At 39.2% G+C, this 16,309-nt stretch overlaps 1 protein-coding gene across 3 annotated transcripts in view; it reads right to left on the reverse strand.

Moving 5' to 3' along the window:
- EPS8 (EGFR pathway substrate 8, signaling adaptor) overlaps positions 1–16,309 on the reverse strand; it is a gene marked incomplete at both ends in the record, with an annotated part of 62,495 nt that overhangs the window by 10,201 nt on the left and 35,985 nt on the right. For 2 of the 3 annotated variants that reach the window (XM_080706609.1, XM_080706608.1), the window contains 3 exons: positions 458–683; positions 10,211–10,354; positions 11,667–11,775. In XM_080706609.1, the coding sequence (XP_080562735.1) occupies positions 458–683; positions 10,211–10,354; positions 11,667–11,775 (479 nt within the window). Of the gene's footprint in view, positions 1–457; positions 684–9,019; positions 9,056–10,210; positions 10,355–11,666; positions 11,776–16,309 lie in introns of all 3 variants that reach the window. The other variant, XM_080706607.1, reaches the window with a different exon arrangement.

The following is a 16,309-nucleotide window of genomic DNA, read 5'->3' on the forward strand; positions in this document are numbered from 1 at the left end:
CACATTACTAATAAATAATTCCATTTAGGGGTGACACTGTGTGCTGGGGGATGTTGCTGAATCTTCTTGTCCCATTCCCGCTGGATGCCAGCCGAGCGCCCCAGGACTGAAACCAAACTGTGTCTGTGGACAATGCCCCATGCCCCCAGGAGAGGGACAGGAAGGCTGGAACCACTGGAAATATATATGTTATCTCATTAAATCTTCACACACCCTATAAAGCAGATCCCAGATGCTTAGCTATTCAAATTCCAGTGTGTCTGACTTCTAGAGACTTCACTCAATGTATGTGTAGAAATACATACATCAGAGAGCAGAGAGAATTTCCTGTTTCTTGGGCTTTGGTAGAAGATGAGAAATTAGGAAGAAATCTCTGCTATCGATAAAGTACCACGCAAGTATGAAGAGCTAGTGTTTGTAGTTAACGATATCTACTCCCACAGGCTCATGCACTTACGGTCCACCGGGAGCTGTTTGTGTCTCTGGCTGTCTCGCAGGATGCTGCCGCCGCTCTCACTAGAGCTGCTGTTCTGACGTGTCACACTTGCGGGGACCTTGGGCAGGGGCACGGGCGCTGGCATGGAAGGCGGCTGGGGGACAGGAACGACGGGAGCCGGCGTCGGAGGAGGTGAGGGAGCAGAAGGAGCCTCTGTAGGTCTTGGACCATATTCCATCCTTTGTTTCTATAAAAAGACAAAGCATTAACTTGAACTATAAAAACTGTAAACCTAGTCAAAGCAAATGAATTATACATTAACAGGACATCATTGACTATTTATTTTATACTTATGTGCAAACTTATACAAATTTGTGTGTACATGTGTGTGTGTGTGCATGCATGTACACGCACACTTCTAGTTTTATATGGTAGAAAACCAACCTTTAAATACCCTACCTGTTTGTTCTGATTCAACGTGTAAGTTTAAAGATTAGCAAGGATGCACCAAGAACAAACAGTTTTATGACAATAAATGTCAAGAAAACTAAATTCGACTTAAATAAGGCCAGGGGAGGTCAAATGATTTTTGACTTTTTTATGATTTACACTAATAATTACTTCCAACTGTACTAGAAATCATTGTCAAGAGCATTAAGCATCCCTTATTCCTTTAATTAATTAATTAATTAATTTATTTATTTATTTATTTATTTTGTGGTACTGGGGGTGGAACCCAGGGGATTTCTACCTCCAGGCTATACTCCCAGACCTTTTTTATACTTTATTTGGAAACAGGGTCTCACTTAGTAGAGAGCCTCACTAAGTAGCTGAGGCTGGCTTTGAACCTGTGTGATCCTCCTGTCTCAGCCTCCCAAGCTCTGGGATTACAAGCGTGCACCACCACGCCCGGCCTATTCTTTTATTTTGAATGTACACAATAATCAGATTTTTAGTTCTGTTGTTTCCAAGTAATTTGCTAAGAGGAGGGGAAATTATTATAGTTAATAAATAGACTTGACTTTAAATAATTTTAAGAATTTGTTATAATTTTTAAAAGCACAATCTTTTCTGCCACCATCTTAATGAGTTTATTAAAATCAGAACTTTTCATTGTTAACATACACACATACACATACACACATACACACATACACACATATACACACATACACATATATACACACATACACACATACACATATACACATACACACATACACATATACATACACACATACACACATACACATACACACAGTTTTTGGTTGAAGTTAATGACTATAATTCACAAACTAGACAAAAGGCATATGAAATTTGTATTTTAAAAGACATGTTTGATAAAATACATGATGCTTTTCAATCATTTTAAATCCTGATTAATAGACTAACATAAAACAGAATTTGTCTATTCCTTATATATTCCACAGCAGTCCCAAACTTTAAACATAAGGAAAATACATTAAACTAATAGACAAGAAGCTCCAAATTCTCAAAAGGTACATCTTGTAGAATCAAAGGTACAGGCAGCAATGACCTGTAACTGAGGTAAAGCTTAAATACTGCATGGGCACAATTTCCATTATCCTAAAATTTAGGATTAGCGTATAAAATGCAAAAAGACCTTTTGGTAATCCGGTCCTTCCATGAGAACAGCATTTACGTCTAAGTTCTAAATTGGCCCAAATATAAGGTCAGATTGATTTTAAGAGAGTCCTCCCCCATTTCCACAGAGATTAAAAACATAAGCGCACGCGTGCGCGCACGCACACACACACACACACACACACACACACACACACACACACACACCACACATCGATTTTATAACACCAATGTGGAGGTCGCCTTCACAGCAAATGGTGCACTGTGGAAAGAGGGAGGGAGCCTCACGTACTTCTGTGTCTTCCTAACACCCCTGCTCACCAACCAACCAGCGAGCAGGCGGAGGAGGTGGCCAGGGTGAAACCCAAGGAGGGAAGAGGGATTCAAAGTGGGGGTTGTAATGCTGCTGTGTGATAGGGGGAGAAGGAAGAGGAGGGGAAACCAGGGAGGCTTGGGTAAGATTCTGCTGTAAAATCAGCGGAGACAGAAACAGGCTGCTGATCCCTCTGCGGTCAAGGCTGGGAAACTTTTCTAATCTTTTTAATAATATACTAGAATGCATTATTACGATTAATGTCAGCCCCCGCCCAAAATTCTTCCTATATTTGGGCCAATAAGATACTTAAGGCAATCGAAATGCAGCACGCATCACCACAATGAAATATTTAGCACACACCAAGGTCGCCTGGATAATATCAATGTGATGTACCCTTGACAGAAATGTTCTTGGCATGTGATTTCAGAAAGGGTTTAGGAATCCTCCCCCACTGATGTTTTAAAGGTATCGGAGTTGCAACGATTGCTTTTAAAGCTTACAGAAAGCTTTGAGCTGTGAGGTCTACATCCTGAGATATGATTCAGATCTTTTGCTTTTACAAAAACAAGAAGAGCTAGCGTGTTGCTACCCCACAAATATTACTGTAGGCGCGCCTGAGGACAGGCCAGCCAAATGTTCTGCGCCTCGTTCCCTTCATCTGCCCGTGATATATAACGCAGTGTTACCGGTACGACCTCACGGAATAGCAGGCTTTAGAAAAACAAAGCCCATACGCAAATCTCCGACTCGGATGAACAGCCTTCATGACTCAGGTCACGTGTTCTATTTACTTGCTCTCTTCCTCTTTTCTGAGTCCTCTCTTCCTGCCCCAATTTCTGGCAGCAAAACAAAAGCAAGAAGTGTGTTCCTAGAGCTGTCGAGACCTGTTTTAAGAAGGTCACCGGGATGGCTCTGCTATGAACTGGTCTGTGGTCATGGGTGTGAAGGAAGCAGGACCAGCCCTGAAGGCTGACTCGCTCTTCTATCCCCTTCCTGGTTTGAATCCTCCTGTCACTTGCTGCCAGCTTCAGTGCCCTCCTCCACTGTCCCTGTCTGTTGGCTCATTCTGGTTGGAAGTGCTGAAATGCCGGCTCCTGTGTACCTCCGATTCATGGGATGCTTGCAAAGTGGCGCTGGACTCTCAGCCTCTTCCTCCTGCAGCCAGGGTGCTAACGCTCCAAGTCCAAGCAGGAGACTTTCCCAGCAATTAGCACCGAAAGTCCCAGGTCCCACGAGGCCCTTGGTTTTGGCCACAGAGGGCAGCCTGCTCAGCCTGGTGGAACCTAGTCCCACCAAAAAAAATTGCCATCAACTGCCAATTTTTTGTCTTCACCTGTTATTGGTCACAAACATAAAGTTCTGTTGAGAACTGGCTCGCCTTTTGTGCTTATCCAAAAGAAGTCAGAAATCCCGGTACCCTGGAGGCTGAGACAGGAGCATCACTTCATAGGTTCAAGGCCAGCCTCGGCAACTTAGGGAGACTCTTAACAACTTAACGAGACCCTGTTTCTAAGTAAAAATAATTTTAAAAAAGGCTGGGGTGGTATAGCTCAGAGGTAGAATGTCACTGGGTTCATTCCTCAATATCAAAGAAAAACAAAAGAAGAAGAAAAAGAAAAAAAGAAGTCAGAATTACTAGACCTCGTAGGAAATTTATTTTCCTCTCGATCGTGAAATTGGAATGAGTCATTTTTCTTTAGTGACTAAAGCCGAGTAAAATTTTCAAAGGTTAATGAGAGTTATGGAGAGAGAAGCTCCTGATTTGTGCTGGATTCGGTTTCTAAAGGAAAGTGTGCAGATAAGCCATTCAAATTGAACTGTTTTTGAATTTTTAATTTTTTCTGAATTTCACATCTTTCCTCCTCTAGATCTGGCCTCTCTGGAGCTCTCCAGTGAAAACTAAGCACAGCTGGAACATTTGGAGGGTGTTAAGTCCAGGGACTGAATTTTAAAAAAAACAAACAAAAAAAACTATATTATGAAGCAGTGCCAGGAGGGACGAAAGTGGGTTACCTCTGACAGCTCCCCAAGCAATCGCTATTAGGAAAACAGATCAAAACATGTTAAATGAGAAAATTAACATAAGAGATGGAACTCAAACAATATCAATTATAATTCACGTCAAGTATCGGAAAGCAGGAGTGAATGGGTTTTGGATAGTGAAATTACCTGCCCACACACCAGCCAGTTGAAGAAAGTTGTAAACACATGATGAATATCCCTCTTACCTAGCCATGTAAACTAAAACATACAGGTTACACTACAGTAGCCACTACTTGTGCACTACAGCATTAGGTTAAATATTAAGACGCAGATCCGTTCCGATCGCTTAGAAAGATGGCAACTGGAGTACTTTAAATGTAAGACTCCTTCTTGAGTAGGGATTCTACAAAAGGAAATATAAACATCACGGCATAATTTTAGTGAGCCCTCGTTTGAACCTGAAGGCAGTCTACACAGAGAGCATTTTATAATTGTATCCATGCGTATGTGGGGTAGCAGTTATATATTTTAGAGTGGTTATCAAACTGTACCCCAAAATAGCTGGAAAAAGTGCATACAATGGGATGAATAGAAAGGAGTCATCCTTAAGGTCAAATATATAGAAAAAGAGAATAACACAGTGGTTGCCATAGGTGGAAAGGGAAATAAGAGGGGAGATTAAGATCGGTGGTACCATATTGAAAACACATAGAATGAACAAGCAGAGATATCTCGTATAAAAACAAGGACTAGAGTATATTCAGGATTTTTGGTAAATGAATAATTATTGCTGCTCTTGGGGTGATGGGCAACTCTGAGATGACATATATGTTAATTTGTTTTACAATCATAACCATTAAACTGTATCGTATATGTATCACTTTTTTTTCCTTTTTGTGGTAATGGGGATTGAACCCAAGGACATTCTACCTCTGAGGTAAACCCCCCAGATTTATACTCATATTTTTTCGTTGTCTTGAAATAATGTTTCAATATGGTATCTGAGGCTGTTCTCATATCTGCAATCTTCCTGTCTCAGCCTTTGGACAGGCATGTAACGCCACACCTGGCTTGTTTATGTATTTTACAACATCATTTTGTGTACCTTAAATATACACAATAAAATTTATTTAACCAAAAAAAGGTAATCATCTAATAAAAATCACCAAAAAAAGGAAAGAAGGAAGGAGGGAAGGAAGGAAATAAAAAGGAAAGAACCCTGAGAATCCATCTGTTATCCAGATAAAATACTGCAAGGTCCTGGAGCACTCTATAACAACAATTATCCAAAGCCTGCCATTTCTCCATAATTTCTTCTAAGCACTGAACCCTTTTCCTCTCTGATTTTGCTCCATTTTTTCCTGCTCTGTACCTTTTATAAATTCTTTATTATTTTCCTCTCTCCTATTTGAGGACTATTGAAACCCTGGGGAAACATGTACAGTGGCGATAGCTGTTGAAAGCTGTTAAAAATTGCTTTGAATGTGAGGACTGGCGTCAGCCTAGTCTCTCGGGAAGTCTGGGGGCCAGGCAACACCTGAGCACTGGGGGTTCAGGTCAGTGTGACTGCTACCAGTACACGTCAGGCAGGCAGAGTGAGAGCCCAGCAGGCCTTCACCCCGGAATTGCTGTGATTCACGCACGATTCTCTGCAGGGGATGCAGAGGATTCTACCTCTGAGCTACAGCCCAGCCCTGTTTTATTCTTTTATCTTGAAATGGGGTCTAAGTTGCAGAGGCTGGCCACAAACCTGCGATCGTCCTGTCTCAGCCTCCCAAGTACTGAGATTACAAGCCAGGTGTGGTGGCCACACTTGTAATCCCAGTACTTGAGAGGCTGAGACTGGAGGATCACACAGGTTCAAAGCCAGCCTCAGCTACTTAGCGAGGCTCTCAGCAACTTAGTGAGACCCTGTTTTCAAATAAAATATAAAATAGGTCTGGGAGTGTGGCCAGGAGATAGAAAGCCTCTGGGTTCCATCCTCAGTACCACAAAAAAAATATAAGTAAAAATAAATAAATAAACCTTTACCACCATTCCTGGCTTACATTTTTAAAATATTAATGTCTTACATAAGTTTCGTGGAAATGGCTTGAATCTAATCCCCTTATTGCCAGCATTCCCAAATGGCTGCTTTCTACCTGAATCATAAAATTCAGGTTAACTTTCTAAATTATGAAGTTTTTTTTTTTTGCTTTTTTTGTGGTATTGGGGATGAAACCCAAAGGCGTTCTACCTCCAAGCTATACCCCCAGCCCTATTTTGTTGTTGTTGTTGTTGTTCTTTACTTTGAAACAAGGTCTCACGAAGTTGCAGAGGGCCTCACTAAATAGCTGAGGCTGACTTTGAATCTGCAATCCTCCTGTCTCAGCCTCCCAGTCCTGGGATTATAAGCTGGCACCAATAAGCTCAGCTCTAAATTATGTTCTACAAAGAAAAGAAAAATGAATACACAAGGCAAAAATCAAATTCTAAGAATGATAGCTGCTCAGATCAACGCTGATCACAGATGGCTGGTAACGCTCTTCTGAGAAAGGGCTACTTTAAGCATTTATATAGTGAAAAAAGAAACACCTAGGTACAAAAGGAGACGACAACCTTTGGTAAGCGCGGCTCCCTGGCACAGCAGGGCGCACTGAAGCCCGGGCTCTGGATCCAGAGGGTTGGACCATCCTGGTTCACACAACTGTGCAACGTGAATGAGCAGTTTTTCCTATCTCGTAAGTTCTCTATGCAAAACGGGCCCACTTGCACAGGAGCTTTAGGGACCTAGATGGATGAGAATCTTGGAAGTGTTGGGAGTGCCTGGCAGGGCGTGGGCACCGACCACGAGCACTGCCTCGAGACTGTGAGTCCTTGTGAGTTGGGAGCGGGCAGCCAGCTTCGGTCAGGAGTCAGAGATGTCCTGCTGCAGTAAAATACAGGGATCTAAACATCTCTGCTAGAAGAAGCTTTCTTACGTTTCTTCGCATTTTTTCTAGCATTGGATTGGAGAAGTAGATGGACAGAGAAAGTGCAAGGGTTCAAATGTGAAGAGGGAGGCAGGGGGCTGATGCTCTTGGTACATTGGTCCAGAAGAAAGCGGAATGCCGGGACAGAGGATTTGGAGATTTGATGCCTTCCAGCGGGCTTTGAGGGGAGATCTACTCAGCGCAAGGCTTTCTATCATTCTTTCTATCGAGTGCAAGATACTGGCACTTAAATATTTATGGAATGAATGCATGAGAAGATGAGAAGCCAGGAATTGCAATCCAGTTGAGTTTTATAAGGTGAGGGTATTAAGATCACCAGACTCTAGATAAACACGCCACTATCTTTACCGTCCTTCTGCAATCAGCTGTAGGATTTTCCTTTAGATGTTTTAGATGAAGGTACGTGTAACATGATTTTAAAAATAATCACTGGCATCTATTTCCAAGGATGTTTTCGCTTTATCTAGCTCAGTTTCTTTAAAAGATAGGTTATAAGTGCTTTGGGAACAGGGATCCTTGTAGAACAGGATTTGTGCCAGAGAGAAGATTGTCAAGCCTACCTTTTCAAATTTTACAAGATTTTGGTGCTTTCCTTGCACTTAGTCCAAAACTTTCAAGAGGTTTAGAAAGCCGATTGTTTTTAATACCTTTTAAAAATAGGACATCAGCAACCACCAGAGAGAGAGAGAAAGAGAGAGAGAGAGAGAGAGAGAGCAAAAGAGCGTCTATAAACATTTCTATATATACATCACTGCATTTATAGCTGTATCCAAAAGTTTTCAGAAGACAGTAAGACAGTGTTGAAAAGCTTGCAAGGAAAGAGGCCCATACAGGCCATCCCCACAGCAGACCACAAGTTTCTGTTTACACAAAGTAGCAAAACAAACTCCTGAAACTTGTGAGGACTTAAAAAGAACTCTTGGTTGTACCAAAGTTGACAAAAATAGGAGTTTCTGTGAGAGAAAGGAGGAGCCGATTCTATGTTCTTTAAGCGGGCTCCCTGCGCCTGGGACTCGTGCACACTATTTTGCTTTGGTTTCAGACAGAAGCGAGCTTTACACAGAAAAGTCAACTATGGCTCAGGCCAGGAATCAGAACTGGAGAACAAGAGTGAGGAGTAAACAGGACCTTGTAGCAGACATTAGACTCTTTCTTAGGAAATCTCAAATGGGGAAAATACTTATAATTTATAATATTATTTACAAGTTTAAGTTTTTTTTTGGAATTTGTCTATTCTTAGCAATCATGCACATCAGTAAAAACAAATGTATATAAACAAAATATAACAAAATATAAACAAAATATAAACCCTTGGCTTCTACTCACACATAAGATGAGAGATATTATCCTTTGTGGATAGTGCTTATTATAGCTTCTCTTGAGTTAAATATTAAAAAGAATACACACAGGTCAAAGAGAAATACTCTAGCAGTGTTTTCAGCATTTATTCTAAGCATATAGTCTACCACTGTTTAAGGATAAACCCAAAACCTTTATAGGAAAGAAAGAAGTTGATATTACAACAGGTAACCACATCTCAAACTCAGAAAAGAAGATGAAAGGGTGTCAACTAGACAGAAGCTGATGTTACTGCGGGTAACTACATCTCAAACTCAGAAAAGTAGTAATTCATAGCAAAGAAAAAGCTATAAAAAAAACTAAGTCAGAAAGGTCACTTCAACAAACCACGGGAAATGGAGATCATACCTTGAATAACTCAAACTCCTTCTTTGGCATCAATAGCTAATAACAAATGATGGACATAAAATCAGTACATAATAAATGTGCACGTCAGGCCAGGCAAAACACACGCACAGCAAACTGAGTTTCCAGTGCCACCGTTCGGAGTTACAGAGCTACGGGAACTATGCACTGATTCTTGTTTTGAAAGTGCTGCATGCAGGGGTTTTCGTAAGGCCTCTGGACAAGGGCAGAACCCACACTTGGCCAGAGAATCACCAGGAGCTGTTAATGCTGGGATAACTCGTCTCCGCGGCAACAGCACAGCCACTGGTCTAAGTCTGAATCGTCTGTGTATTATCAAGCCTAGATCTGGAATAAAAGTGAACTGTGCACTCTCAGAGGCTTCTACGTGAATCCGTGACATAATTATGGGGTTGGATGTGGTCTTTTTCTCAAGCCTCTGAAAATTAACAGACTTCTTCCTGGGGGGGGGGGATTGAGATGGAAGCCACCCTGGGTTCAGGGGCTGTCCCCGCAGTGTTCATCCATGCTGGCTCTGTTGCCCATTGTGGGTCTAAGAGCCCATGAGTTTAAGGGTGAGTGAATTCAGCTATCACAGTGAAGGAAATGACTAGGTTTGTTCACATCTTGAAAATCTTAATGATCTAGAAGCCTGACCTATCTAATCTATATCATAAATGTATTTTAACCTTAAAATCAAGACAAGAAAAATATAATTCAGCTAAACAAATATTCACATATTAGTCGAGAGCAAGATAAGTACAAACTCAAGGCTGCTGATGGTGCTTATTATAGCTTTTCCTGAGTTAAAAGCCTTGACTTTGAAATGCTACAACTCTGGCCACTGCCTTGAAGCCTTCTCCCCATCAAGGGGAGATCTAGCCAACAGGAACACCCTGGGGAAAGAGACAGAAACACTTTTACCAAATGTCAGAAATATAAGATGGGGGTAAAATCATTCAGAGGAACTATCATTTGCTGCTGAACATATTTAACAATTTTCTTAAAAAAATGAATCAGTAAACATGTAACTCTTCACTGGGTTTCTCACTATCATTTCTCATCTCTATTTTAAAAAATGAGAAATCAATTCTATCTCAAAACGAGTAGTATGTGAAAAGTAGCCAAATCCCGTTTTTAAGTGATGAGTCTGAAAAACTGTCAATATTAAGTGTTGCAAAGAGCCACAGGTACCTGGATGGTGTGCGTGTATGGCGGGTCAGCGCGTCCCGACCCAGGTTCTGGAGATCTCACGATATCCAGGATGTTATTTGGCACAAATCCAGAGTCTCCACTTGCATTTCGAACTTTCCACCACTGTTTTCTGTCGTCGAGTATCTGTTATCGTACGGGAGTGGAGGGGAGAGCATAATTTCCAGATGAAAATCAATGTATGAAAAAAAAATCCAACTTTTATTTTAGATTTCACCAATAAATTTTTTTTGTATTAGGGACTGAACTCAGGGATATTCTACCACCTCCAAGCCACACCTCCAGCCACATTTTATTTTACTTCATTGTTTTAATTTTAAAAGAGGGTCTTGCTAAGTTGCTGGGGCTGGCCTGGAACCTGTGGTCCTCCTGTTCTAGCCTCCCAAGCACTAGGATTTCAGGTGTGCACCACCTCACCCAGCTCGTTTTTGGTATGTGAACTTAGCATTAACATATTGTTGAATGAATGATTCTCAGGAATTACACTAATAATTACATCTACCAGTAGAGAATAGGTATGATCTGACTATCGTGAGTCTATCCAGTATCTCGATTACTTCCGTAAGAATAAATCTACATTGCATGAGGAACTTCATAGAGCACACAATTGGCCATTTTAGAAAGTTTTATTGTAGCCAGGTGTGTTGGTGCACACTTGTAATCCCAGTACTTGGGAGACTAAAACAGGAGGATCCGGATTCATAGCCAGCCTCAGCCACTTAAGAGAGATTTTCCGCAACTTAGTGAGGCCCTGTTTCAAAATAAAGAATAAAACATCGGGCTGGGCATGTAGCTCAGAGATAGAATGTCCCTGGGTTCCATCCCCAACATCACACACACACACACACACACACACACACACACACACACACACACGTCTTTATTGTCTTCATTTGTGGAATAGAAAGGAAAAGTGTGTAAAACATTTTTAACAAAATTTATTGTGATTATTCATCTTATATATTCAAGAAGATAAACTCTGGGTTTTAACTTAAGAATGGTATTTGGGTCTCATGGTAGAGTTTTCTCAACACCATTATTAGCTCAGGGATTTCTGGATATTTTTGTGCAAAGATACTAAGAAAGACAGAGGAAATGTCTTCTCTTATTAAAGTGTGCTGCATCTACATCTGAACTGATGGTTAGCCTGAAGCCCAGAAGAAACAACTCAACAACGTAAATTAAGAAATCCAGCCCACTTCCCCACATACACTTGGTAGTGTCTGCTTGAATCCATGACATTATCATGAGGCCAGATAAACAAATAACAGATTCATCCCTCTTAAACAGACATAGATATTTATAATAATATACTGCACCATTAGTCATAAAATATAAAGAATAATTTCTTGGCCTCAGCTCTCTTATAGGAAGGTTTAGAAATATACCAAATTAAAACAAGTGCATTAAGAGTATTCAAAAGGTAAGATTCTACTACCTCTAAGATATCATCCTTTAGGACAGAAAGCTCACTGTTGTTCCTGGCCACAAAGTCATACTTGGATCTGGCATATTTCTTGGGTTGTGTTTTCAGTGGTTCATAAGTTCTATAAGAAGAAAGAAAAAAAATTATTATTCTGTTGGCTTTTCCTAAGGGCTAAAAACAAAAGTTTTTAAAGGCAAGCCAAATCCTACCAGGAAACTTTCAGACAAATTATTTAGATGGCGGTTTAGTTGTACAGACTATGAAAAACAAAAAAGAATGTTAGAGTCTTTACTATTAAAAAGAACAAGCTAGCCTAAAGGGAAGCAAGGCTTCTGTGCATGTTTGCTTCTATGGCTTGGAACCTAATTGTAATATATGACTACAATGTACCAGTAAAAGTTTTACAACAGAAAAATAAATAAGAACACAAAGAAAAAGACAAAGAAGAAGGAGGAGGAGGAGGAAGAGGAAGAAGAGGAAGAAGAAGAGGAGGAGGAGGAGAAGAAGAAAGAAAAAAACAATAAAAATTATGGCTAGGCAATAATAAATAAAGCAAAACAGCAAGACTAGTTGATATTGAGCCAGATCTAGAATTCAAACCTATAAATTCTTTGTTTATGAAAATACACACATTGGATATTCTTTTATTAATCAACATCTCTTTTATCTAAGCTAGAATAAAAATAAATATTCTTATATAGCTTTATTTTTAAAAAGGAGACTGAAGATAATTTCCATAGTGGTGATTTAAGTTATATGTTGATTTTACTAATTCAGGTAACATTTCTTAACCATATAAATAGATTAAAAATTATGAATATGTGTCAGTATTTAGAAAAGCTTTGCCTAGATATCTAAAGTGCAAAGGAAGGTGTGCATTAAGTACAAAACAGTAGCACTTTGAAATAAAAATTTAATTCACTAGAGTTTTTTAAGTATTAAGAAGAGATGTATGGGCCTATACATTTTTAAGAGAAAACTTAAAAATAATCTAAATATTTATTCTAAGTAGATGTGCACTAGCAGATTAAATATTAAATAAACTTACTTTATATATAACACACTCAAAACCACATCAAAAAATTTTCACACCCTGTACCAAGTTGGTTTCATGCCAGGAAGGCAAGGCTGGTTCAATAGATGCACTGAAATACATTACTATTTTATTCATATATTTTGATAATAACCTTCACTCTTCTTTATTAATTTCACTATCTGATCTCCTCGATTTACATTCCCATATTCTCTCACATGTCTCTATAAGGAAAAAAAAAACAAAAAAACAGAGAGACCAAAGATGTTTGGTCACCTTTGCCCTGCCACGTGGCCTCCTCTGCTCACCGTGTTCTCTGGAACATTGAACTCTACCTGGGTCGGCTGTAGATATGAGTCATCCTCTCTGGTCACCACAGATATGTGCTAACTCCACTAGCACAGGGGGTCAGGGACAAGGGGAAAAGGTGACCCGTAAGTGGTGTAACCACTAATTCTGAGATGTATAAATGATAACTCTGTGACACATGTGTTTCATGGGGATCCATAGCTCTGGTGGAACGGCTGTGTTTTTTACCTACTTTATTTATTCATATTATATTAAAATCTCATTTGGGGAAGAAAAGAGATCCAACCACCCCAAAAATTAGAAAAATAACATCTCAGTTCTCTATCATTCTCTCTTCCCCCCAACATCCTCTGTCTTATGATCTAGAAAATAAACAGTATAAATAGAAAGATGGGATTACTATAACAAAAGAGTAGAATAACTTTCTGCCACTGGGTATTGGAATCAATGAGCTAAAAAGAAAGTTTTGTGGCAGTTGTCTTTGAAGACTTCGATATCTCGTATGCCTCAGGATTAATTACCCAGGGTATAACTATCAAGTGTTTAGAATCTACAAATATTTCTGGTTTCTGTTTTCTAGAGGCTAAATCTGAATATGACACTGACTATAGTTATTTTTTAAAAAACCACATATATCAAAGTTTATATCAAATGTTCCAAAGTTTCTTTAATAAGCTGGAGTATATCAAGATGCATGGCCTTTATTTCTGACTTGGAATAACAGATAAGCCACTTAGTATAGAGACGGTATAGAGACAGCAATGATCCGAGGACCTCTCTAAGACATAAGTTGTATCTATTTGGTAAACTATAATCCCTCAAGGGTTAGGAGTCTAAATTCAACCTGCAATCTCCCTAATGGCATGGTAATTCCACTGAATAATGAATACACTTCATATAGTACCTTTGGCATTTCTGCCACTTAGCAGAGTTTAAAGTTGATATTGACAATTAGAAAAACAATTTTCAAACTTTTATATATTTCATGTCATATCACAATGACTAATTTTCTTAGCAATACAGAACATCAATGATCCAAACACCTAGCGATGATCCCAGCTTCTATGGAGTCCAGCTGGGAGATAAGATCTGTAAGAACATCTGAGGTCTACAGTTGACCCATGACTCACTCTGGTGTTTAAAACTGCATTCTTCAGCTACCTTTGGGCCACGGTAAGGTTATTATCTCTTCATGGAACTGCCTTTACTATATTCTACTTAAATTTTCCATTTACAAAAAAACTATCAAAAATAGTCTTATCTGAATAAGGGAAGAAAATGTTATTAAAATAATGTTCTTTCCATCACCTACCCAATCCCATATAGGGTTCTATGAGACTGCTAGTTTTGAGAATTTAGTAGTAAAAAGCATGATTAATTATAATAAGTTATAAATACTTTACCCCTCTTAAGATGGCAAATGATTACCTTTTTTTTTCTCCTGAGAGCCAAGAATCTCAGACAAATCTGAAATTCAATTGTCACTCAACCTCTACACTTCATATAGTCTAATTCTTATCCTCACTCTAAATTGTTTAATATAAAACCTTATTTCATTACTTAAGTTTTAATAAAAACATTACTTGAAATGGGTATCATTTAAGCGAGCTGCCTATTTGGAAGAGGATGTGTTATAATGATAAAAACAACCAAGTCATTAATTTAAAGGTACTTTCTTCTGATATTCTGGAAATATCACAGAGATCAAGTTAACGTTTTAAAAGACATTGTGGTAAGCTGCCCCAAATAAATAGTAGCGGCTATTACACCAGTAACTCTATATCTTTCAAATTTTCTGGTGATGGGAATAACTGAAATGTTAGATATATTATAATTAAGTCAATCAATCAATCAATCAATCAATCAAATAAGTCTGTAATTCCTGAATGACCTCTGTAGAGGTGGTCTTAAAATAGATTATCTACTGTAACACTGAACACACGTGAGAAATGAACTCAATGGTTTTCTGGTGACTTGGCTGTGGAAAACCACCCTGATTTTACAGAATAATAGAATTAATAGAAAAGGTAAGGATGACTAATCTGAAATAATTTCTAGACTACTGATATCTAAGACAGAGGAGAAAAAAGGGAGTACAGAAAGAGTAGTGAGTACCTCGAGAATTTCAATGAAATAAGCTTAAAGTTTCACAGTCCAACTTCCACCTAAGTACTAACAATTAATGATATCATTAAAACTTGGAGTCACATACTGACATTTCCAACATAGCATGCCATTGCTGGCTTTTATATGTACTCGATATGTGAGTGGTACCCTTTGAGTAACAACTGAATCGTCTGTAGCCAACTGCTTAAGCATTCCCTCTGACTGATCATCCCTGACAAAGAATGAAAAATTCCTTTTTTTTTTTGGAGGTACTGTGGATAGAGAACCCAGGAGCATTCTACTTCTGAGCTATACCCCCAGCCCTATTTTTTATGCTTTCCTTTTTTATTTTTTGTGGTAGTAGAGATGAACCCAGGGGCATTCTACCTTTGAGCTACACCCCCAGGCCTATTTTTTATTCTTTATTTTGAAACAGGGTCTCACTGAGTTGCAAAGGGCCTCACTAAGTAGCTAAGGCTGGCTGCGAACCTGTGATTCCTATTGTCTCAGCCTTCCAAGTACTGGAACTACAAGCATGTGCCACCATGCCTGGCAACGAATAAAAATTCCAAATACCACAATCCTCAGATTCTATAAGAGCATAGATTGAAAACAAAGGGCAGGTATCATTTTTGTAAGACAGGCTCTCCTATAGGAAAGTGCTTGGACATGTCTCCATCCCACTCCATCCGAATGAGCATCCTCCTAGAACATCACCAATTTTCCAACTTTTTTTTTTTTTTTTGGTGGTACTGGGGTTCCTGTAAACCTTTCTACCTCCAGGCTACACTCCCAGGCCTATTTTATATTTTTATTTGGAAACAGGGTCTCAAGCCAGAGAGGCTGGCTTTGAACCTGCACGATCCCCCTGTCTTCACCTCCCAAGAGCGGGGATTACAAGCGTGCGCCACCACGCCTGGCTCCATTTTTCTCTTTGGTGTATGATTTCTATGTAAGCCCTGCTTTCTGGAAAATAAGAGTTTTTAAAAACTAAGTTTATACCAGTTCCTTTATTTCATCTTCATCTCCAAACATATTAAATTTTTATGAGTAAAAATACAAGAAAAATAAATGAAATATGAAACTGAAAAGCCAAGATAAAATATAGCAATATATAATGAAACATAATACTGGAAAAACAAAGATAAAATATATAAAATAAAGTGGAAAGGCAAGAATGACAAGGCCCTAGCACCTTTGAAGTGTT

This window comes from Muscardinus avellanarius (genome assembly GCF_963383645.1).
Source record: "Muscardinus avellanarius genome assembly, chromosome: 11".
In the NCBI taxonomy this organism is placed as follows: Eukaryota; Metazoa; Chordata; class Mammalia; order Rodentia; family Gliridae; genus Muscardinus; species Muscardinus avellanarius.